Source organism: Tyto alba, unplaced genomic scaffold (genome assembly GCF_018691265.1).
Source record: "Tyto alba isolate M040663 unplaced genomic scaffold, T.alba_DEE_v4.0 Super-Scaffold_39, whole genome shotgun sequence".
NCBI classification, from domain to species: domain Eukaryota; kingdom Metazoa; phylum Chordata; class Aves; order Strigiformes; family Tytonidae; genus Tyto; species Tyto alba.
The window spans coordinates 7,982,082-8,002,830 of record NW_024881314.1 but is presented as its reverse complement, the minus strand read 5'-3'; the positions used below and the strand labels follow the sequence as shown (position 1 = coordinate 8,002,830).

The window sequence follows — 20,749 nt, the reverse complement described above, 5'->3', positions numbered from 1 at the left end:
GCCTTCCAAAGGTATATCTGAGCTGAGTGGAGGCAGAGTGAATAGGCAGAGGCATACCTGAGGGAGTCACAAGGACAGGAGAGCTACAGAGAGGAAGTAAGAGGGAACATCAAGGGACTTACTGATATTCTGGAGCCTTGGTGCAGCACAGGACTGAAGAGATCATCCACATAGTGATCCAAGCCTATGGGGGTCCTCAGGTCATCGCTGAATCTTGGATCTAAGAGCAGGGAGAAGTCTGGTGACAAGGCAGGTAAGGAACATTCCCCTGCTTCCAGTCCCTATTAGACAGTCATGTTTTGGAGTGGAGCCCTTCCTTGCTCTACATCAAGAAGAATCACCTGTCTTCTCCTCTGCTCTCATTGCCTGACTGGGGCCCATCTGACTCTTCCCAGTACCATCCACAGTGCTAGGCAAGAGCTTACCTGGATGGAGATTGTTGAATTCTGGAGGCAGACTAGGTGGTGGGAAGGTGGGGGCCCGGATGCCTGGAGCAGGAGGGATCCTGTTGAAGATGAAAATGAGTTGAGGACAGTGCAGAGTGCTGAGAGAAAGCTGAGCCACTGGGTGACAGGGCAACAAGTGGTGGGACAGAAGGATTAGATGACTTACGAATCCAGGTCAAAGTTCTGGAGGAAGCTTCTGTCCCTTTCAGGAGTGATGGGGTACTCAGCTGAGGACTGAGAGGGGCTGCTGAGGTTGCCGGCCTCCTCCATCTCTCCAATGAGGTCCAGCACAAAGTCACAGCCCAGCAGGTCCTGCCATGTGTTGCCAGTAAACATGGAGATAGACCACCCTCGAGGCTTCTTATCGCAGCCCCTGGTAAAAGGGAAAGGAGGGAGAGAAAAGGTGTCCAGGTAGGCAGAGGAAAGGGAGAGAAAGGAAAACATTGCATTTAGTTTCTTCTTGCCTTGTCTATCCTGGCTTAAGTCCTTAAGATATAGGGTGTGAATCAACAATTAAGTGCCCAGGGTCAGGAAAAAAACAAAAATCACTCAAGATTTGATGAATTTTTTTCATCTTTTCTCTGAAGCTGCTCTGACAGATAACACCAGTGATTCCTCTGTTCCTAAAGAGGCCTGCAGTTTATGCACACAGATGAAAGGATGAAGGAGAGAGCACAAGCTGGGGTGGGGAAGGAATTCCACATCTGACCATGTAAATTCTAGCCTGCAGCCCCAACCAGTCTGAACCTTAGAACTAGTGACAGCCTCTTTCACACCCTCAGATCTTCTCCTCCCATCCTCTGGCAGTACCTTGCACTCAGGAGCCAGCCTGCATACTGCTCCCCAGTCATCCAGGACTCCACCTCAGCTGAGAACTTCTCCTCTAGCACAGAAAAGAAATTCAGTACACACAGCCTCCATAGCAGGACCCAAAGCAACAGCTAAGCTCTGCAGGACACAGGCAGAGCCCAGCTGGAAAGTCTTACACGCTAGAAGACTAGAAGATAGTAGAAGGGCAGAAGCATGAATTACCATTAAAGGTATAAACATCCAGCACCATCCTCCCTCTCCTCTGGTTTGCAGTCCACTCCAGCTGAGTGGGAGGGTAGGCCCGAGAGCATGTAGAGTCTATCTCGGTGTACTGTGCTGCTGTCAAGATCTTGCGCTGGCAAACAGCATTGTAGCCCTCCATGCCATGATCTGACACAAATCTAGGAAAAGGCAACTGCATTTAGGACACTGCTCATCTCTCTTTACATTAATGAAAGTGTAGCTAGGTCTTTTCTCCTCCTTACTTCAGCAATGGCTTCTCCAGTGCTGGTGAAGGGGCAAAGCAGCTCAGCAAAGTTGCCATCAGGACCCAAGCTCTCTGGCTGTGCTCCATGTCAGGGTTTTTCCATGTCTGGGCAACCACCTGACTGAAGATTTCATTGCGCAGAGCCACGTTATTCAAACCTCTCCCAGCAATGTAGTTGCCCAGAAGTACCTCCTGCCAGCCATGAAGATTCTTGTCACCAATGAATCGCAAAATCTAGAAGCATCCAGGGGAAAAAAAAAAAAAAAAAAAAAAAGAGAGCGCTGTAGCTCTAACCCTCTGTTCCAAACTGTGCTGTAAGATGACAACCTGGGTTGTAGATACCAGGGTGTTTGTGAGGCTAAGAAGAGCAGCAAACACTCAGATCAGGATCTATTCTCAGGTTTTGTGTACCACCTAAGTTCTGGGGAATTTGAGAGTCAGTGTTCAGAGAGACTGGACCATGACTAAAAGTCAGGACAACCTCAGTCTCTTCTTAGTTATGCCTCTGACTCAGAACTTGTTCTTGGGCAAAATATTTCCCCTTTGTGCAGAGCTCAGATATATAAGCAAGTTACCATGGGCTATTTGTTATTGTTTCTGAGCCCACAAGCTACCTAGCCATAAAAATATGTAAAAGGAATTGATGCTTAGCTGATCTTTGTGAAAAGCTCAGAGTGTCAGACATGAAGAAACACTGTCTGACAACAGAACGTTCAAAAGGCTTTGCTGTAGTTAATATTATACCAAGTAGTATGAGATGTGGTATCTCAACCCACTCACTTTAGCAATGATTCAGCTTCTTGCCTATGCATATCAACATCTTGGATGCATTTGCAGTTTGTATTTCTCACTCTTTTGTATAAAATAATTTCTTTCAGCCTCTATACTTCAATATGTCATTAGATTGAAATTTTTCTAAAATGTGCCATGGACAGCTTTGGAAAGAACATTTATGAGTGATGGCCTATTTCTTCTCAGAGAACACTTCTTAAAATGGTTAATGGCAGTAAGTATGTCAGAGATTTACTGAGAAAAAAAGGAGATGTTTAGTTCTCATAGAATTTTTTGTAGTAAATCCCTATGTGTTACAGCCTTTGCCAAAGAAATTGCTTGTTTTGTTTTGTTTTTAAGATTAGCAATGGAGAAATACTATCTTTGATCTTCAGGAAAAATAATAGTAGTCTGCTTAAGCATGATCCTATTCACAAGATTATTCTGAAGCTTATGCTCTTCTATAATTGGGACCATTAGGACAAAACAACTGGTTTTAGGTATTACCTTTCCTAATAGGCTTTTTTTAATTGCATGTAATTCTCAAAAGAATTACCAGATTTACTTAGAAATTATCTGAAGTTTCATTCTATTTCCAGTGAGTCAACATTACCATTTTTGAGAAGAAATGCGTGTTTCACATCCACAGAGATGAAATAACACCATCCCCCTCATGCAAATACTACAGAATTAGGGTGTGGTTCCAGATGAGTTTTCTTGATGACAAAGTCCCTGCCTTTTTCGAGCCTTTATACAACAGTTCACTGTCCCCTGTTGTGTACTGGCGCAACTGTATGCCTGAGATACAATCAATATATTTACTATAAACCACACAATGGAAAAAATCTATGTTAAATTAAACTTTTTTATGATGGACAGATAAGAATAAGTGCTTTCGAAGACAGCTCTCCCTTTTACTGCCATTGCTACTGAATCTGGAATGTTAGGAAACTAAGGCTTAGCAGCCTAATTCCTATATGTCCTGCCAAATTTGGAGGCTACATCACCAGGCGATTCACTTTGATCCCATTGGTCTATGGCTGGTCTATGCCTCACCAAGAACACAGCAACCCTGAGGGGCTAGATGTGATCTCTGCCACACTGCTCCAGTGCTCAGAAGGAGCAATTTATTCTGCTTTCCTAACACACCATGTATTGTAAGAACAGTAGCCACCACCAGCATCTTGTTGTTATAAAGGCATCAAAACTTTGCCTTATGCCCATGTGTTCTTCAATAAAGCCCTCATCAAGAAAGATGACTCTCTTACCAGTTTGTTGATCTCAAGCACACTCTCCTGGTATTCAGCATCCAGATGGGTTAAGGGATGCTGCAGAGGCTGACCAGGGACAGGGAAATCTGTCTTCTACAAAGAAACAAAAGGACAGAAACATAGAATTTGTTCCTGGTATTACTAAACTAGTGTCTCCCCGGTGGGGAAGCAATAAAGAGATATAAAAAGAGTTCCCACCTGGAAGTGTGACTTAATGAAGGATGAGAAAGGATAGCTGTTGATGGTGGGTGGGAGGGAAAGGTCATCTTTGACCTTGACTTCTGGAGGCAATGCCTCAGTTATCTGGTTGGCCTGTGCTCTATATTGACCTGCAAGAGAAATAGGTCTTGTAGCAGTTAGAAAGGCAGCCAGAACACATCTGTCTCACAGTGCAACACGGGGCTAACATGCATCTAACTTTGCCTGAGCACCTGTACCAGCCCCCTGGCTCCAGGACCACCCAGTCCACACCCATTGCCCTACAACCCCAAGCAGGCACATCCTCACCTCCTTGAGATCACAAGGCCCAACTTCAGGATAGAACTTTTACAGCTCTGATCTTTCAGACTCATCCCTGGGTAACACCCAGAGGGCAGTCAGCACCTGGAGTTTCAATCCTGTTATGCAGAGTTCACAAAGCAGGAAACACTGAGCCTATGCAGAGATACTGCTGACAATTGTTCACTTAACAAGTAAATGAGAGGTCTTCATGATGAGGCACTGGATGAGGGATTTATCATGGATAATAGAGGAGCAAACATTTTCCTAAATGAAGAGATTTCTCAATGCAGCATAGCTTCTGTGCATTCCTATATCTCCAAACCAATGTCTGTCCTGATGTTCTCCTCCTCCCTGTTTACATCCCATCAGCTTTCATTTTCAGCAGTTTCACTCCTGAGCTCTTCTAGGTAGCATTGCTCACTAGACCAGCTGATAGTCTCTAGAGGGGTATGCCATGAAGTGTGAGGTATTTGGAAATCCAGCACAGTATGCTCCAATTCACGACTCTTCTGCCTGATTGTATCTTTTACTGTACTATACAGAAGGCCAAAGGTAAATCTTTCATTTTGTTAGATGCTATACCACCATAAAGAGGCAAATCCTGCCTCAACCTATTTCAACTTAAATGTATATATTGTACAGAGTTACAGAGGAAACAAAACTGAAAATGACTTAAAGCTCAAGGTCAGGTCAACGACTTGGGAAATTGTTTCAGTTAGTGGTATTTTGGTGATTTGAAAACAAAACAAATAACTTTCCATCCCAAGCAAACGTTTCCCTTAAGTGTTATACTGTTACATCCGGAAGTTGTTACATTGTTTCTACCTACGTCTATTTTAAAATAAGTAATTACTTTTGAACAAGTAATTTTTAATGAACATCCCAAAATATTTCATTGAAAGTGCCAAAATTGTAGTTTTGACTTCTTCACCTTTGATTTCCTTAAGGATTGTTGAGTATCAAAAAAGACGGATTTAAGTTCTCACACCTCAGATATCCAGCTCTGCAAGAGACCTGGGTTCATGAAACAGTTTGTTGTCACATAGCTTTGACCAAAAGCTTTTCACCATTACTCTCATCAGTTCTATCTGCATTCACAAGAGCTGAAAAGGTAGCAAAGATACTGAATTTTAGTCTAGTGTTCTGCTCACTGGCCTGAGTCACTTTTCTGCCCTGTTGTGTTGGGAAACAATACACATGACACCATTTGCCTTTATAATATTTACACTGCAGTAATCATAAATCAAATACAATCCAGGTGATAGACAGCAGGTAGAACAAGCACGTACTTAAACTGCTAGAAAACAAGGAAATAAACAGTAAAGTAAAACCATGCAGGAAAGAGGGAAGGAGGGAGGATTTCTCACCTTCAGCTAACTGCAGGAGGGCAGCAAGCTCTGCAGGGATCTCCAGCAGTCCCACATCCTGTGGAGAGAGTGAGCAAGTCAGTCACTGCACTACCAGCAGTGAAACAACATATAAATCCTGAGCTGTTTGTTGAGACTGTGTAAAGCTGCATTTGAAAAGCTGGCCAGAACAAGGACTGAGCATCTGAGCAAAACCAGTAATTTCTGTCTGTGCAACATTTGGAAACATTACAAATTGGAAAATATCATATTAATACAGGTATATGACATGGGTCAGCAAAGGAGAGAAAGGTGAGTAATTCCTTAAAATATCAACTGCCACAAGGGGAAGTGACAGGAAAGTTGACTTTCTTTGACTCATCTCTCATTACTGACAAGTTTGGCATATTGTACAGAAGAGACTACAGTAGAAGGGTAAGGGCCATTTTCTCCTGCTCCTTTTTCTGCCATTTTTATTTTTGTTTTTCAGTATCCAGGAGTGCTACAGCATAGAGACCTGATTCTGATCTTTGGTGCATGCCACTATTTTGGAGGTTCCTAAGAAAGCTCAGATCTGCACCTGGGAAATTCAGATGAGAATCTGGCCAAAGAGCCTTGATTTTTCACTGTTTTACACCTTGCATGATACATGTATTTGTGCAAGGTAGGAAGTAAATGAGCCAGTGCAACACAGTGTATCAGCATCAATACCTGCATATAACATCAGTTCAGGGCATTTCAGACAAGACTACTCAGATTTAGACACTATGAAACCAAACCAAAGCCACAAAGCCTGAGCTTTTGGGTTTTCTATTTGTTTTTTTAAGATCTGCACAGTAAAGCCTCTACTCACCAGCATGCTATTCTGTCATCTCTCTCTACATAAACTCTCAACACTGCTTAAAGATAGATTCACAGCTTTTTTGATCAGTTTGGTTTTGCTCATAAGAAGGTACTCGACTTTAAGTCTAATTTTTCAATGGTGTGTTCAGGAAATAGACTGTGACATTCCACAGTCCTGGATCCACACCCGAGGAAACAGGTGATATTGCAAGAGCACCCAGTGCTAAATATACCCCTTACTGCTGATGTATCTGTACAAAATTGTGAATTATGTCAATTCGGATTTCCTTGCCACACACATCATAGCAAATGTATGCCTGGTCTAAACATATAAATAATGACATTAGTTAGCAGTGTTATTTATAGTAGTTGATACATGTTAAACTTGTTATAAAGCCTTTTTTACCTCCCTTACCCTACAATATCTTCCATAAATATATTTGTGCAGAACTGTCTCATTCCCACCCTTCCCAACAGAACTTTGTTATCAAAAATATCCTTCCTCCCAGCTCCAAAGAACAGGTCCAGTGCTGTGAACTGGATATTGTACTGTGCCTCTGGACTACTTTATGATGCCTGACTATGCCCAGAGATTGGGAAACAATGAACTAATGAGATAGTTATGTATTAGAAGACTCTATAGCAAGCCAAACTACATTCTTGCTGCTAGGTTTCCTGCAGATACGTGGGCTCTGTACACTGTCCAGACGTTTTGCTGTTCCCCAGCAAACCTGGGCTGAGGAGACATGGAGGAGGGAGAACACCCTGAGAGCCTGGCTTCTTTTATCTCAGACTTTCCCAGACTGTTTGACAACTTACCATTCCTTGGTTGGGACTGCTCTCTGTGTCACCACTGGCCAGGGACCTCCTCCTTGGTTTCCTTTCCTCTAACTCCTGCTGTTAGGAGATGAAAGGGGGATAGGGAATGGGAAAAGATGTATATGAGATCACTTCCATCTACTTCTAGGGGCAGACTGCAGATGGGCAGGAGCTGGTGTCCTGCTCCAGCAGATAAAATAACAGAGCAGCTGTAGAGCCTTCCTGGGACTCAACACAGTGTATTGAGAAGGGGATACCCAGGCAAAGCCCTGAGTTTTGCTGAAACACTACCTGCCCTGCACAACACAATTCGACAGCAAGAGCCTTCACCACTTGCCCAGCATCCTTGACACACCTTGCCTCCCTCACCTAGCATTTGATGTGTTTCAGGACAAAAGCACACAGCAGCTGTCAGAAACATTCACCTGCCTCCTCCAGCATCAAAAAATACAATAACACAGCCTGAAAATGGATGGACCAACATGTCCATGGAAAGAGACCCCTTTAGAGCGGGTGGGAGGGATACCAAAAGCCACAGTCCCTTGCACCTCTGACCTTTCCCATCCATTCTATTGTTCCTGGACTCCTCACTCACCTGACTCTTACTCCGAGATAGAAAAGAAGGGTCTCTGTCTTTCCCCCAAGATGGCAAAGGAGGGTCTCTGTCTCTCCCTCTCTCTCTCCAGCTTGTCTATGTTGCAGAATGGTGTGACTAGATGGGAGGTTTTGAGGGTTGGGCTGAGAAAGACAGTAGGCATGCTGAAGTCCAAAGGGCAGGGCTGTGGGGTGGGGGGAAAGGAGGAACTTTGCAGCAGGTGAACTTTGAGACCTTTATTATTGCTGCTGCATGTACAGAGACCTCAACAAGCAAACACTGGATGAATAGAAACAGATTCAAAAGAGCTGTGCTGTTGTGGTTACCTGGGAGAAAGGAAACCTGGATCATGTCCAAGTAGGAAGGGGCAGGAAAGGGAACAGAAACACTGCTCTGGGCATGGCATGGCAGAATGAACCTCTGCAGTCTTCCAACACCACCACTGACCTTAACCCTCTGCCCCATCCTTTGCTAGTCATGCCAGCAGCTGCACTGGGTCCCTCCCTCGTGAACTCATCCCAGCTATGGGGATGTTAGTTACTACTCTAAGGATGAATGGTCTGATTTCCTGTTTTCAATTTTCTTTTCAATAGCTTGTGCAAAATATATACAACCCATTTGACAGAACTATGGTGCTCTCCTGCACACAATTTTCCATCTTCTCAGATCACTGCCATCCTGTTCTCACCCCAGCTATGGGTCCAGCTTATTTCCAAAAGGCCAGGGACTTTCACAGCCAGAGGTAGGTGTAAGGGGTCAGGGAAGGATCACTGTGGACTGAAATACTGTGGACAGTCAGCATCTGGGAAAACACCAGAAATTGAACTGGACAGCTTAAAGAGCAACGTGAATGACTCCTTAGAGCTTGAATGTGACAGCAGGTCTGGAGGCCACAGATGAAATAAGCTCATGTCTTATGTGGAGCAACCTGGAAAAGCTCACATACAGACATACGAATTGGCTGCATTTGTACCACCTATGCCAATTCTGAACTTCATCTAGGGAGGGAAGGCTCCAGTCTCTGTGGTTCGTTCTTCTGAGTACGTTTATGTCAGTCAGAGAGTGAAGGACACCTAATTGGATCATTTCCAATAAACCTTCTGAAGCCATCCCTTCCCTGGCCTTACCCAGTCACCAGCTCTCTCTGCTTAGAGCAGAAATAGCTCTAAGTAGTATAGCTCTAGCAGTGGTACACCTGGTTCTGAGAAGAGTGTTGTTACCTGGCAGTGTTTCCTCCTTTGAATCAACTGCCTGGAGATTAAAATCATGGTATTAAATTGCATCAAAGTCTTCTTCAGCCTCCTGTAACGTTTCCTAGAGGGATGTGAAAAGGGAAGAATTGATAGTAAGGCAAACATCAACAAAATTTAGGCAGACTGTGGATTCCATTTGAATGGAATGGTATGGGCCAAACAGAACATTAATACAGTCAGTCAATCCAGATTTGGTTTTCCTGTGTTAAGCCTGGTCCTCTCTTAGATATTATCCCTACATCCTATACTCTAGCTATCACAATATCAGCGTTAGCACAGACAAGTTACTGTAACAGTTTTGCCAGCAGCTGTATTTCCCCTGGAACCTCCGCTCAGTCTTGGGAAACAGTCTGGGAAGTCCCTCCTCCACCATTCCAGTAACAGGATACCCCCTGCAGAGCCATCCAGGAGCCAACATGAGGAGGGGCCTGGCCAGGCATATCCCCACCTTGCTGTCCTAGGCAAGGACAAAGGGCCGTAGGTTGTCTGGTCTTTGACTCCTGACCTTGCCTGGTAACCTCGGAAGTGAGCCTGAATGATTGTGACTTTCTCCTGGAGGACACGGAGGCGTCTGCGGCGAAGGAGACGTCGGAAGTTCCTTTGCAGAGTGACAATTGCCCAACTCTGCCTCTGGTTCCATCGTCTCTCCAGAAGCTGCCTGGCCTTCTCCTTTAGAAAGACCTGGGCAAAGGAAACAGCTGCTGACCCACACGGAAAGCAGCCAGCTTCTCTAAGAGTTGATCAGTAATAAAAGCTGCTGGTTTATTTCTTTGTAGCTCTTCAGTCTTCCTGCCAAAGAAACTTCACTCCCTTAATTGGGGAGGGCAGAAAGCGCAGGTGACAGAGATGGATACATTTGTGGAGGACAGAGAATCAGGGAGTGTTGAAGGTTAGTAGGCAGGAAAGCCAGAAACCCAGATCTCCATCAAGGAATGCTGGGTAAACAAAGGAGTTGGCCACGCTACTACAACAGCCTGGAGCCAGGGTCTCCTGTTTCTTTATACAAAATGCTAAAAATCCTTCCTTCATACTTGAGACAAGAAGCAAAGCAAAAGGGAGATGAAGGCATGCAATGTTCTCCCTCTTTGGGCAGACAGCCGAGCTGCTCTGTCTATTGACAGCTAGTGAATAGTTGGTGGGGCCTTTGAGATTAAGATGGGATTCTCTATAGGCATCACCTTTGTTACTCCAATCTGATAGAGATCTGAGGGGTTCCCCACCACATGAGACAGCACTGCCGCACAGCCTTCCCTCTCCTCCAAGCCACTGTGCCTTCGCCCAGCCAGGAGGCCATACCTGGAAGATGAGATGTTGATGTGATAGAAGCCAGGGCTGTAACTGGAGTCCTCAGAGGAGAACAAATCACAATGTGCTGACAAGTTCATCCAGGCTTTGAGTGGCTGGGGAATCCCAAGAAAGTACACCACTGTACCTGGCTAGGAACTTCTGGAGTGGAAGACGGACTGGGTATCCCTCCTTTCTAATGTGGATAGCCTCCAGTATCCCAGAATGTCGCAGCTGACAAGTGACATACTCCACATCAAAGATGTTTGACAACTGTGAATATAAGGCAGAATAAAAATGTAAAACAAGAAATAAATAAAGAAAAAAGAAAGCAGACAGAAGGCAGAGAGTTCAGAAAGGTTGTCCTCCTATTGTCCTGTCCTTGGGTTAGATCTTGCCATGGTCTATGGGCAACAGTACACAAAACCCAACACATCCTTTGGTGTCTAGCTGACACTGTTGTCTCATCTTCAAGCACGTGGTCAGCGCACATGACCACATGGAAGGGTGAGAGACAGAGAAAAGGGAAGAAAAGTTATCAAGCTATCAAATGAAGCAAAGAAGTCCAAACTCCAACTGCAAATGGAAAGCTGCTAGAGAGGACTAGACTTCAAGGAACTGAGGGACTCCATAAAGAGCTCAGGGTGCTGCCCTACCTTTTGGGGATTGGGGGTGATGCACCTAATGAAGAAGGCATGGCTCCTGCAAAACAGAAGGAAGAATCTTTGATCATCCTACTCTCTGTGCTGACCAAGGAAGACTTCACACACTTCTGGGTGCAGCAATCATCCCAGGGCAGGGGTGGCACCACAACAGTATCTCTCACTTTCTCAGCTTGGCTGTGAGGTCCTGCAAAGACTGCTGGAATTTGGACACCAGTGTGGAGGCCTGAGGCTTGAGCCCTTTGCCTCTGGCCCCAAGCTCTCTTTGCTGACTATAGGCAGCTTTAGCCTTCTGGAAAATGTAAGACACCACCTGCAAAAACAAAGAAATTACAAAAGCTCTCTGAACTACATGGAAAGAACAATCTCTTCTACCTGAAACTGGGGGAACATTCTCCCTTGTCCCTAGCAGTGCCAGGAACCCAACTGCATCCTCAGGCAATCTGTGTTTTTCATTTATAAAATGCATCAATCAGGAGCATAAATGACTTGCTCAATTCCCAAGAGTCCTTCAGTAGAACAAAACTTCTGTTTCTCCAGGTTCTCCTGACACCTGACCAGGATCTTTCTGCTTCTCACATGAAAGCAATGAGTGGCTCATTAGGTGTCTGCAATAGAGAGCTTCATCCTGAACCACTACAGTACCTTGAGGCGGCTCTGAGAGAAGATATCCAGCACCTCTGGACGCAGCTGGTCACGGTTTTTATTAAGAAACTTGTGGACCTGCAGCAGCAAAGTCTGATTTAATGCACCATTCAGACCACCAACCAGACAGGCAAACACCCCTCTTACACACACTTTGAATTGGAGCTGACAGCTGGGAGGTGGAACAAGGGGAAAGACCTAGAGAATGAAGCTTGCTGTTGTTACTGCTATCAGGTGGGGGTGGGGGCAAAGACTTCTTTTATGAGGGATTGCTCCTTTTCCCTTTCACATTGGCCAGAAGGTTTTGACCCCTTGCTTTTTTTCAGCAGCAACAGCTTTCCTGGATTTCCAGGGCTCTGAGACAAGCAATGTAGGCTGTTGTGTAGCTGAGGCCATTACCTATTTTGCTTCTGCCTAGAGGCAGCTTAGTTGCCTCTCCTAATAGGAATCATCTAATTTCTGATAAGCTGATGCTCTAGAGGGATGTGCAGTTACAAAGGGAGGGCTTTGTTTGCAGCACTCGGAGTTGGTCCATCAGGACATCTACAGCAGGCTTCCAAGCTGGCCTATTGCTCCAACTGCTCAGAGCCCCCTGCCAGCTCACCTGATAGGTGACAGGGCCTGCATAGTGCTTCACAGTGAAAACTGGCAAAGGCAATCTGGGCTTGGTGTACCAAGGGCTGTTTCCATGATGGTAATGACACTTCTGGAGGAAAGTGTGGTCAGTGGCCTGTAAAGGAAATGACAAACATGTTTCCTGATGCTGTAACAAATTCATTAGGGTGAAAAGCTGCTCCTAAACTGAAGGTAAAAACATCTAGTACTTGTGTGAACACAGTCCCTGTCCAATCTGTATAACTGCCCCACCATAACCACCCTTTGAAAGGAATCACATAAGAGGATAAGAGCTTCTCACCTGAATCAGTGAAGTCTGGTCATCCAGGATACACAAGATTCCATGTGGTTTTGCAGCAATGAAATCTAGGCATGATTCATTGTACATCTTGGAAATAGGAATCCAAGCTAACTGCTCTTGCCTATATTCCTCCTGCATGTTAAAGACCAACCAGTCAAATCCAGCCATGCAAACAAGAACAAATGGAGGAAGTTAGAGGGATTTGGTTTATTCATCAGGAAGTTAGTGTTTCACTGCTGCTAGGAACTTGCCTAGAATTATAATTTTCCTAATTTAAGAGAGAAAGGCTGCTAAGCAGAGTGATAAAGTGAACTGTAAAAGGCAATAAGTCTTATAAATACACTTTTATCTCCAGGACATGAGGAATACATAAAATTCTACAATTAATCTTCCAGTCAGTCTTTAAAAGTACCAGCTGAGGTCTGGGGTCCTTGATCCTTACCAACTCACTTATAAAATCTGTAAAAGGGAGCAAGGCACTAAAAATCTGCCCTTCCCTTAATTTACTACAGACTTAGTAAAAGATATTAAATAGCCAGCTCTTTGAACTAGGGTTCCACAAGTACTGCTTAAGAGGGCCAGGTCTATTCAGCTTCCCGCTTCCCTGCTAAAGGATAGTCTCTAGCTGAGGTTGCCTCAGCTCATTCCACATGTGCTGCCTTTCACCTGCTGGCATCAGTTCCATTTACCTCTTCCTGGGCAATGACAGTCTGGATGAAAAAACACTGGAGATGCTCATTGGCAAAGTTGATGCAGAGTTGCTCTAAGCTGTTCACACCTAGATCCTGCAAAGACAAAAAGGCAGCATCGCTCCCAACCCACAGCCCTCCCAGCAGGCGGTGTCTTCATGCAAATAATGCACAGCACCAGATGGTGCTGATCTGAGCTGCTGGCTCAGGCAGCTTGTTCTGATCAGTAAGTGTGAATGAACCTGAGAAATTCAAATCATCTTATGTCTCCTTTGCAAGCTCTCAGCCTGGTTTATTGACTAGGCTGAACAGCAAGCAGCAAGACAAGCTGTGAAGGAGCACAAAGAAAGAGATCTACTCTTAGATGCACACCGTCACCTGTGTATGTGCCATTGTTTTCAGCGTTCATCAGAACACACAGATTTTTAACAGGAATCCTAAGTATAAAACCCACAGGCCTTGATGAGCACATATCACTTTAAGCCCCTGCTCTGCCTGTTTTTTTACTTACCACAAGTCTGGGAAGCCCCCAGAAGCTCACTGGGGCAGACATGAGTGTATACCTGCTGGAAGGGTAATGATTCCTGAGCCACAACTCAAGGACAAGCACGACTTGTCCTTGTTCAGGCTGAGAATAACAGAAAAACAGGATATGCTGAAGCATGTGAAAAGAAATAAATTGTAAAATATAGTGTTAACATATTTCCAGCTTTATCCAGCTTTATCCAAGACTTCAGGAACAAATGGGAACAGCTAGATTAAAAGAACATTGAAAATATTTTTCTTACTTCTGTTAATAATATCACCAGAAATAATTAAAATGCGATTCATTAATAATTAGCTCATTCAGCTCACCTCATCAGTACAGCAAATTGATACTAAGTATTTTTCTGGGTTTGGTCCATTAAAACAGGCTGATGAGCGATCTGGCTTCCTGAGCCACTGCTGAGAAGCAGAACACAGGCTGAAGGGAAAGGACTCTGAGCTGCTTCTTACAGGAGTCTATGTACAAGTGAACATTCTAAGAAACTTCTGAGGGTTTTGTCAAACCTTCTTTAGGTGGGAATCAAACCATGGAGTTAAAATCCCCACATGTCCTTTCAACATCACATATTACTTGGTTTCTAAACTCCATCGCACTTGCTAAAAAGACAGTTTTGATCTGTATTTAATACAGCATATGAGCTAATTCAATAGGCAAGTTGGCTGAAAGTGCTGGGTTTCTTCTGATTTAAAACTAAATTATTTTCCTCTTCCTTAGAATGACAGAACCAAAGCCAGGGATGTGCATTATCTATGCAGCACGATACTGGTCAGTTCACGCAAAGGTATCAAACATGCAAGGCTGATGTGGTGGGAGCACCAGAAACCTCTCTATTCAGAACTAGATTGTTAACTGCTTACGATTGTTAGGACTCCACTCACACCATTACTACTTGCAATTCATCTAGTCCAATGTACCTTAGGATTCTACCTATACCACAGAGTCATGGAAGACTACAGGGTCCTCCAGATAACAACTCATAACAAGAGTCTATAGTAAAAGTATTAAATCACACCCTAAATAAGGACATCTTTACTGCCATTGGAAAAAAGTACTCCCCTGAACACAGACATCCATGTTACATGGTAAAATTACTGTCTCCTTTCTGGAAAAAAAAAAAAAAAAACCACACCAAACCAAACCAAAACCAAAACAAAACAAAACAAAAAACCACAAAGAAGAAACCAAACCCCACCCATCAGACATCATTCCATTTCTGCCAGTAACTGAGGAGAATCAGCACATGCACTTACAGCCCAGACGATATCAAAAGACTAGAAAAAGCAACCTCAAAACCATGTATGTCCACAATGCCCACAGCACAGTCTGATTCCCAGGGAGCCAACCACTCATTGATTCTTAGCAGCAGCCACTCAAAGAGCAGGTAATACAGAGTCTTGGCAATGGAGTCCCTGAGTAGGAGAGGGGAGTAAAACTAGTTACTGCAAAGACAGAACCCTTGAGTGCATCTCACCAACCCAGACAAAAACAGCAGAAGTCACCTGGCATCGATAGCTCCTTCTACAGACAGAGGGGTGAAGATCCGATCATAAGATGTCACCTGGATACATAAAGAGATTGGGTTGACTGTTATTATCTCACAAATACACATATTTTTTTTAATTCCACAAGGAAATTATCCTGGCTAATAATTTTTTTTTTTTCCTATTTGGCCTGAGAATTTACCCAGATAGCAAAGGAAAAGTAAAAACAAAATTCTGCTGCGACATTTCAGGGTGGGAGTCAGCTGGCCAAAATGTTAAGCCTAAAGCTACCTCATGTCAGAAAAGAGCCCTCCTAGATGTGAGTTCTGCCATCTTTACAGAGCGGTCTTGCAGGGTTCAGCTCATCCCCATTACTGATCCAGTACAGCAATCATTTTATTCCTGCTGTTACCTCCCAGATTTTGGACCTTCTAAGGTGGTGGCTCTTCTGCTGACAGGGACTAGGGTAGGGCATTCCATGCTTCAGGATGTATGAGAAATTGCCAAAAAGGTACTCACAGTGACACGGTGAGTGACAGCACTTTGCAGGAAATCTGCTGAGACACACAACAAATTGGCCACAATCTTAATCTCAGTGTCACTGGCGATGGCTGCATGTTCATAGGATTCTTTCTAAATAATGGAGAACAACAGAATCAATTCTGGATGGAATACTAGAGTTCAACTAATATTAATATTCTCAACAGCACCTCAGCTGCACAGATCTGGTCACAACTTGGTCAGAACACCAGCATCTATGTTCATTTTGGCTCCTCAAAGAGCCACACAAGCTCTAATGACCTTTGGTTGCCTCCCATCTTCTGTCCCTGCCTATGTCAGTCTAGAGCCTAATATCAAAAGAACAGAATAGTCTTCAGGAGGTATCATCTTCAGTCAAGAATAATGTCCCCGGTCCTATCACATGGGATAACAGCAACGTTCAGCACAAGTAGCCCATTTCCAAGCTGCCAAGGGTTAGTGTACCTCATAGGAGGTAAAGCAGATATTCCCCAGTTGCAGAATGGCAGCCAGGACAGCCCAGGTGGCGGTCAGCTGGTCGTCCGAGAGGCTGATTCCCTCCAGAGCTTGCACCAAGACCAGAAAGTCCTGACTGTCCTCCTTCCCCAGGATGTCACATGCTCTGCCCTGAGAGAATAGGGACAGATAATTGTGGTTAGCACCTTTTGCTCCAGGCTGGAGCTGAGCTACCAGCAACAATCTTCAGAGTAGCGTTCAATGTTTTAAGGACTGGAGGAATCAGAAATAAAAAGACCAAAGACACCGCTAGTGGGAGCTCAGCATTCATGACAGACCAGTCTCATGGATGTCAAGGATTCCTCACATGACCACAGCTTCTGTAAAGAGTATGTTCACCTAGGAAAGCTGACCCACACAGCTGAAATAGGGAAGATACCTTGCTATTGTTGTGAATTCCTTGAGTATGGAAAACATGCTTAAATAAAAGAAACTGTGTTCCAAGGTGATGGCTTGCCATCAATCTGGCAAACAGTTTTCCAATTTAAATAGATTGTAATCAGCAGTACTTTTCAGTGGTTTAAAATTTCCACCTGTTGACTCAATGGAGCAAGTGCTTTGCTGAAGGTAGAAAGAAATATCCCCCACTATTTTCAATCCCACAATAAATTGCAAATGCAAGTCAAGGAGAAAATGATTTCTTCACCACAGGGTGGAGCCACGGGCCTACACTATTGCTCCTGTCTTAAAAAGCTTTCTTTGGGAACAGAAAGGGCCTGAGAGGTGAGAAAAGGATCACATAAGAAACAAAGGCATTTATTTCTTATGTCAGGTGGAAGAAGCAGAGCAGATTTTAGCATAGTCCTGTGAGGGACACATCAGGAGGGAAGCAAAGTTATTAGGTGCCTCACTAACAAAACAGAAGTGATGTCTTGGCCATTTCACTTTAGCAGCTGCTGCAGAGCATCTCCTCACCTGACTCACCTGATTCAGGTAAAAGTAAGACTCTGCCTCTTGCAAGTACATCTCTTCTTTCTGCTCCACAGGCAGCCCAGCCAGTAGTTCATAAAACACATGGTAGTTCCTCTCACCACGGGCCTGACAGGAGACACAGTTCATAGAGTTGACTCATACCCAGTTCCAAAACCCTACAGAATACACTCAAAGAGCAGGATGCTGAAACTCTGAGGTCAGTGAGATGAGGCCAGAAGCCATCCAAGAACTATTTCATTTTAAAAGTTTTCAGGGTTTCTCACTGACACCTTAAAAGCATTCCATCTTAGAGCAGTCACTTTCACACAGCTCCAACACCTGACCTTTTCTACACTCCAGACACTAAGAAAAAATAGTTGAGGAGAGATTTAACTTCCAGTAATCCCTAATATGTGGCTCAATTTGACCTATTTTAGACAGAACAACTTCCTAATTTATTCAAATAAAATATGTGATCACCTTGTGCTACACAGAGGGGACATATTTCTTGCTAACAGAAGAAATGGGAGGCAGTTTTCATACTTATTCCCATTCATGTTATTTAACAGTAAATTTAAGATTAAATATGAATAAGGGAGAGAGGGACCCCTCTAGGAGGAAGGGGCTTACTGGTCCTCACCTGAAATACCACACGGGACTTCTCCAGCAGATACTGGGAGATGGATGTTCCCACCACGATGCCACTGAGCATAAGACAACAACAGATACTGTGAGAAGCTATTGACAGGTTTTCTGTAGATCCATCTCTCTGAAGGTTTAGCAGAGGGAGTTGATGCTGAGAAACAAGGGTACGACCTGACTGACTTGGTCTGAATTTTTAAGCTTTCCAGCACTGGTGTTTTGTATCAGACTGTTACAGAGAAAGCAGCTATGAAACATACAGATTCAAGTTTGGGTTCTGAACAGCCTCCAGAGTACAAAGGAGCTTGGACTTGGATGATCCTCACAGGATATGTCCTGAAAATAGTCCAGAGAACATGCCATGTCCCTTCCCTTCAGCCGTATCTGATTGCTGTTGCATTATCACTCCCCATTCTGACCTTACCACCCATTTCATATGTCAGGCTGATAGCCTGCAGGGACAGGGACCACATTTTTGTTTTGTAACTGCATCTTGCACAAAGTGGTGCTAGACCAAAACTAGGATGTCCAAGTACTACAGCAATAATATGCCATGCAGCCAGCAGCCTGGAGTTAAGCTGCATGCAAGGATCTATTGGCTTTTAGGCTTATCATGTGATCCATGCAGATTAGGCAGATGTATAATGAAGGGCTGAATTAGTGGGCATCTGAATATATACAATTGACTTGAGGAGAGTCAATATGGCTTCTGTAAAAGGAGATACTGCTCCACAAACCCTCTGGAGTTGTTTGAAGGGGATAACCAACTTGCAGATAAGAATGATCTAAGGACTACAGTCTACATGAATTTCCAAAAGGTTTTGACAAAGTTGAGGGACTTTCAGGGAACTGAAGCAACCACAGCATAAGAGGGAAGGTCCTGACATGGGTAGGAGTAAATGGCTAATCCGCTTAACAGTGGGAAGCAGCTACTAGAGTTCCACAATGTGTTTGTGCTCTGACCTGTGAGTGTAACTCAAGGTTTGATAAGTGACCTAAAAGAGGAGCTGAACAGCAATGTGACAAAGTTTCCTGATTGTATGAAATTACTCAAGGCATTGAGGATGAAGACTGACTGTAAATACATGCTGACAGACCTTACAACACTGAGTCAATGAGCAAGAAAATGGCACCTGAAATTCACTGTAGATTTCTGTAGTGATTCATACAGGCTGAAGTAATCCCAGCTTCACATATAAACTGACAGCCTCTGAGTTAACCATTGCTGCTTAGGACTGAGACCTTGGGGTTATGACAGACAGTTCTATGAAAATAATATCAGTTCAGTAGTTCAGTGCTTGGCAATAGTCAAAAAAAAAAAAAAAAAAAGAAAAAAAAAAAAAGAAACCAGAAGTTAGAAAGGAGGCAGGTTCAAAACAAAAAAGGTGGTTTCCATGGAACTGGTTAGACCTGTAGAACACTTGCAAATACTGTTGCAGAGTCATGAAGTTTGTATGAGTCTAAGAGGAAACTGGGAAACTGCAAGTCTCAGAAAAACTCCTGAGCTGCTGCAAATGGTTAAGAGCTACCAGAGTGTTAGAGAAAAGCATTATATGTATTTAGTCTGTTCTTTCTTTTGTCTCAGTGAATGCCTGTGGCCAGTGTTGGAGACACAGCATTGTATTAGATGGCTCCTTGCTATAAACCAGTTCGGTCATTCTTAATTTATCACCTATCTTGAGAGGTGAAGGTCTATTCTTTTGTGGAGGAAACCTAAAAGAAAAATAGGGGTATAAACTCACCCACTTCCTATCCTGATGATAACAAGAGTGTAGGGGAGGGAGGGATATTGCATGATCTCTAAGCATTGATAGTCTTTTTCTCATCCAAGCACCCCTTAACAACTGTGAAGGGCATCCCAAGATGTTCCTTTAACTCACTGTCGCAGGTGGACATTCAGAAGCTTTCCAAAACGACTTGAGTTGTTATTGAGGATGGTTCTGGCATTCCCAAAACTCTCCAAGATGGGTAGGACATTGCAGGGCTTGGGAGAAGAGGAAGAGAATGCTTCGGTAGCAATCACAAGTTTTTAAACCAAAAAGGGACTTAAGTAACTGTTAGTTTGAAAATTTAAAAAAAAAAAAAAAAATGGGACTTCATTGAAATAATTCTTGCCTGACTTAAGAGTCTCTTTTTAAATTTATCTTGGTATCATTGACTCTAGTCACTGGTGAGTTGCTCTGTCAGCTCTTTACCTTCACTGCTATGACCTTTCATTTTACTTCTGCTCTGTATTTGTTCAGACTCACCTTCCAGACAGTCACATAAGGTCTCTAAGGCAGATATAATCTCTCTGTTCAAACAGATACAGCACTTTATACAGCATCAGGGCTCCCAGATGCTAAAATACAGAACAACAAATGCATCAGCTGTCCTCACATCTTTACGGGAGCTTCACCTTGAACCACAAGCCATCCAAAGTCCAGCTCAGTTAAACAGGAACAAAGAAATAACATAAACAAGATGGTCTCTTTACCCTGTCTTTGGCTTCTACTCCTTGCCTAACTATCACAGCACAAAGCCAGTCTCAGTTGCCTCTTACCTGTCTGATCCTGTGGCTGTCTGACCTCTGGTACACCATGGTCAGGTATTGCACAATTGCTTTGGCAGCTTCTGTTTTACCTGATCCACTGTGTCCACTGAAGGAACAAGAGGTAAGGAAGCTGGCATCAAAGCAGAACTACTTAATTTAGACATATCAAAGGACTTGTTACAGTAAATCAGTGGAGTTGTACTGATTTACAACAAATTAAGATCTGTCACATGGTGTTTGAAACACTGAGACAACTTGACA

At 43.8% G+C, this 20,749-nt stretch overlaps 1 protein-coding gene across 1 annotated transcript in view; it reads right to left on the bottom strand.

Annotated features, from left to right (window-relative positions):
• The window catches only part of MYO15B (myosin XVB), a 29,710-nt gene extending 18,557 nt beyond the window's left edge, over positions 1–11,153 (bottom strand). Inside the window, exons 1-15 of the mRNA XM_033002434.2 lie at positions 11,083–11,153; positions 10,575–10,699; positions 10,321–10,438; positions 9,648–9,823; positions 9,110–9,203; positions 7,295–7,372; positions 5,654–5,711; positions 3,984–4,114; positions 3,783–3,878; positions 1,742–1,977; positions 1,479–1,657; positions 1,257–1,329; positions 613–819; positions 426–505; positions 123–220 (exon numbers count right to left, since the gene is read on the bottom strand). Coding sequence (XP_032858325.2) covers positions 123–220; positions 426–505; positions 613–819; positions 1,257–1,329; positions 1,479–1,657; positions 1,742–1,977; positions 3,783–3,878; positions 3,984–4,114; positions 5,654–5,711; positions 7,295–7,372; positions 9,110–9,172 — 1,299 coding nt within the window. The 5' untranslated portion in view covers positions 9,173–9,203; positions 9,648–9,823; positions 10,321–10,438; positions 10,575–10,699; positions 11,083–11,153. The remainder of the gene's footprint in view (positions 1–122; positions 221–425; positions 506–612; positions 820–1,256; positions 1,330–1,478; positions 1,658–1,741; positions 1,978–3,782; positions 3,879–3,983; positions 4,115–5,653; positions 5,712–7,294; positions 7,373–9,109; positions 9,204–9,647; positions 9,824–10,320; positions 10,439–10,574; positions 10,700–11,082) is intronic.
• Between the last annotated feature and the right edge of the window lie 9,596 nt (positions 11,154–20,749).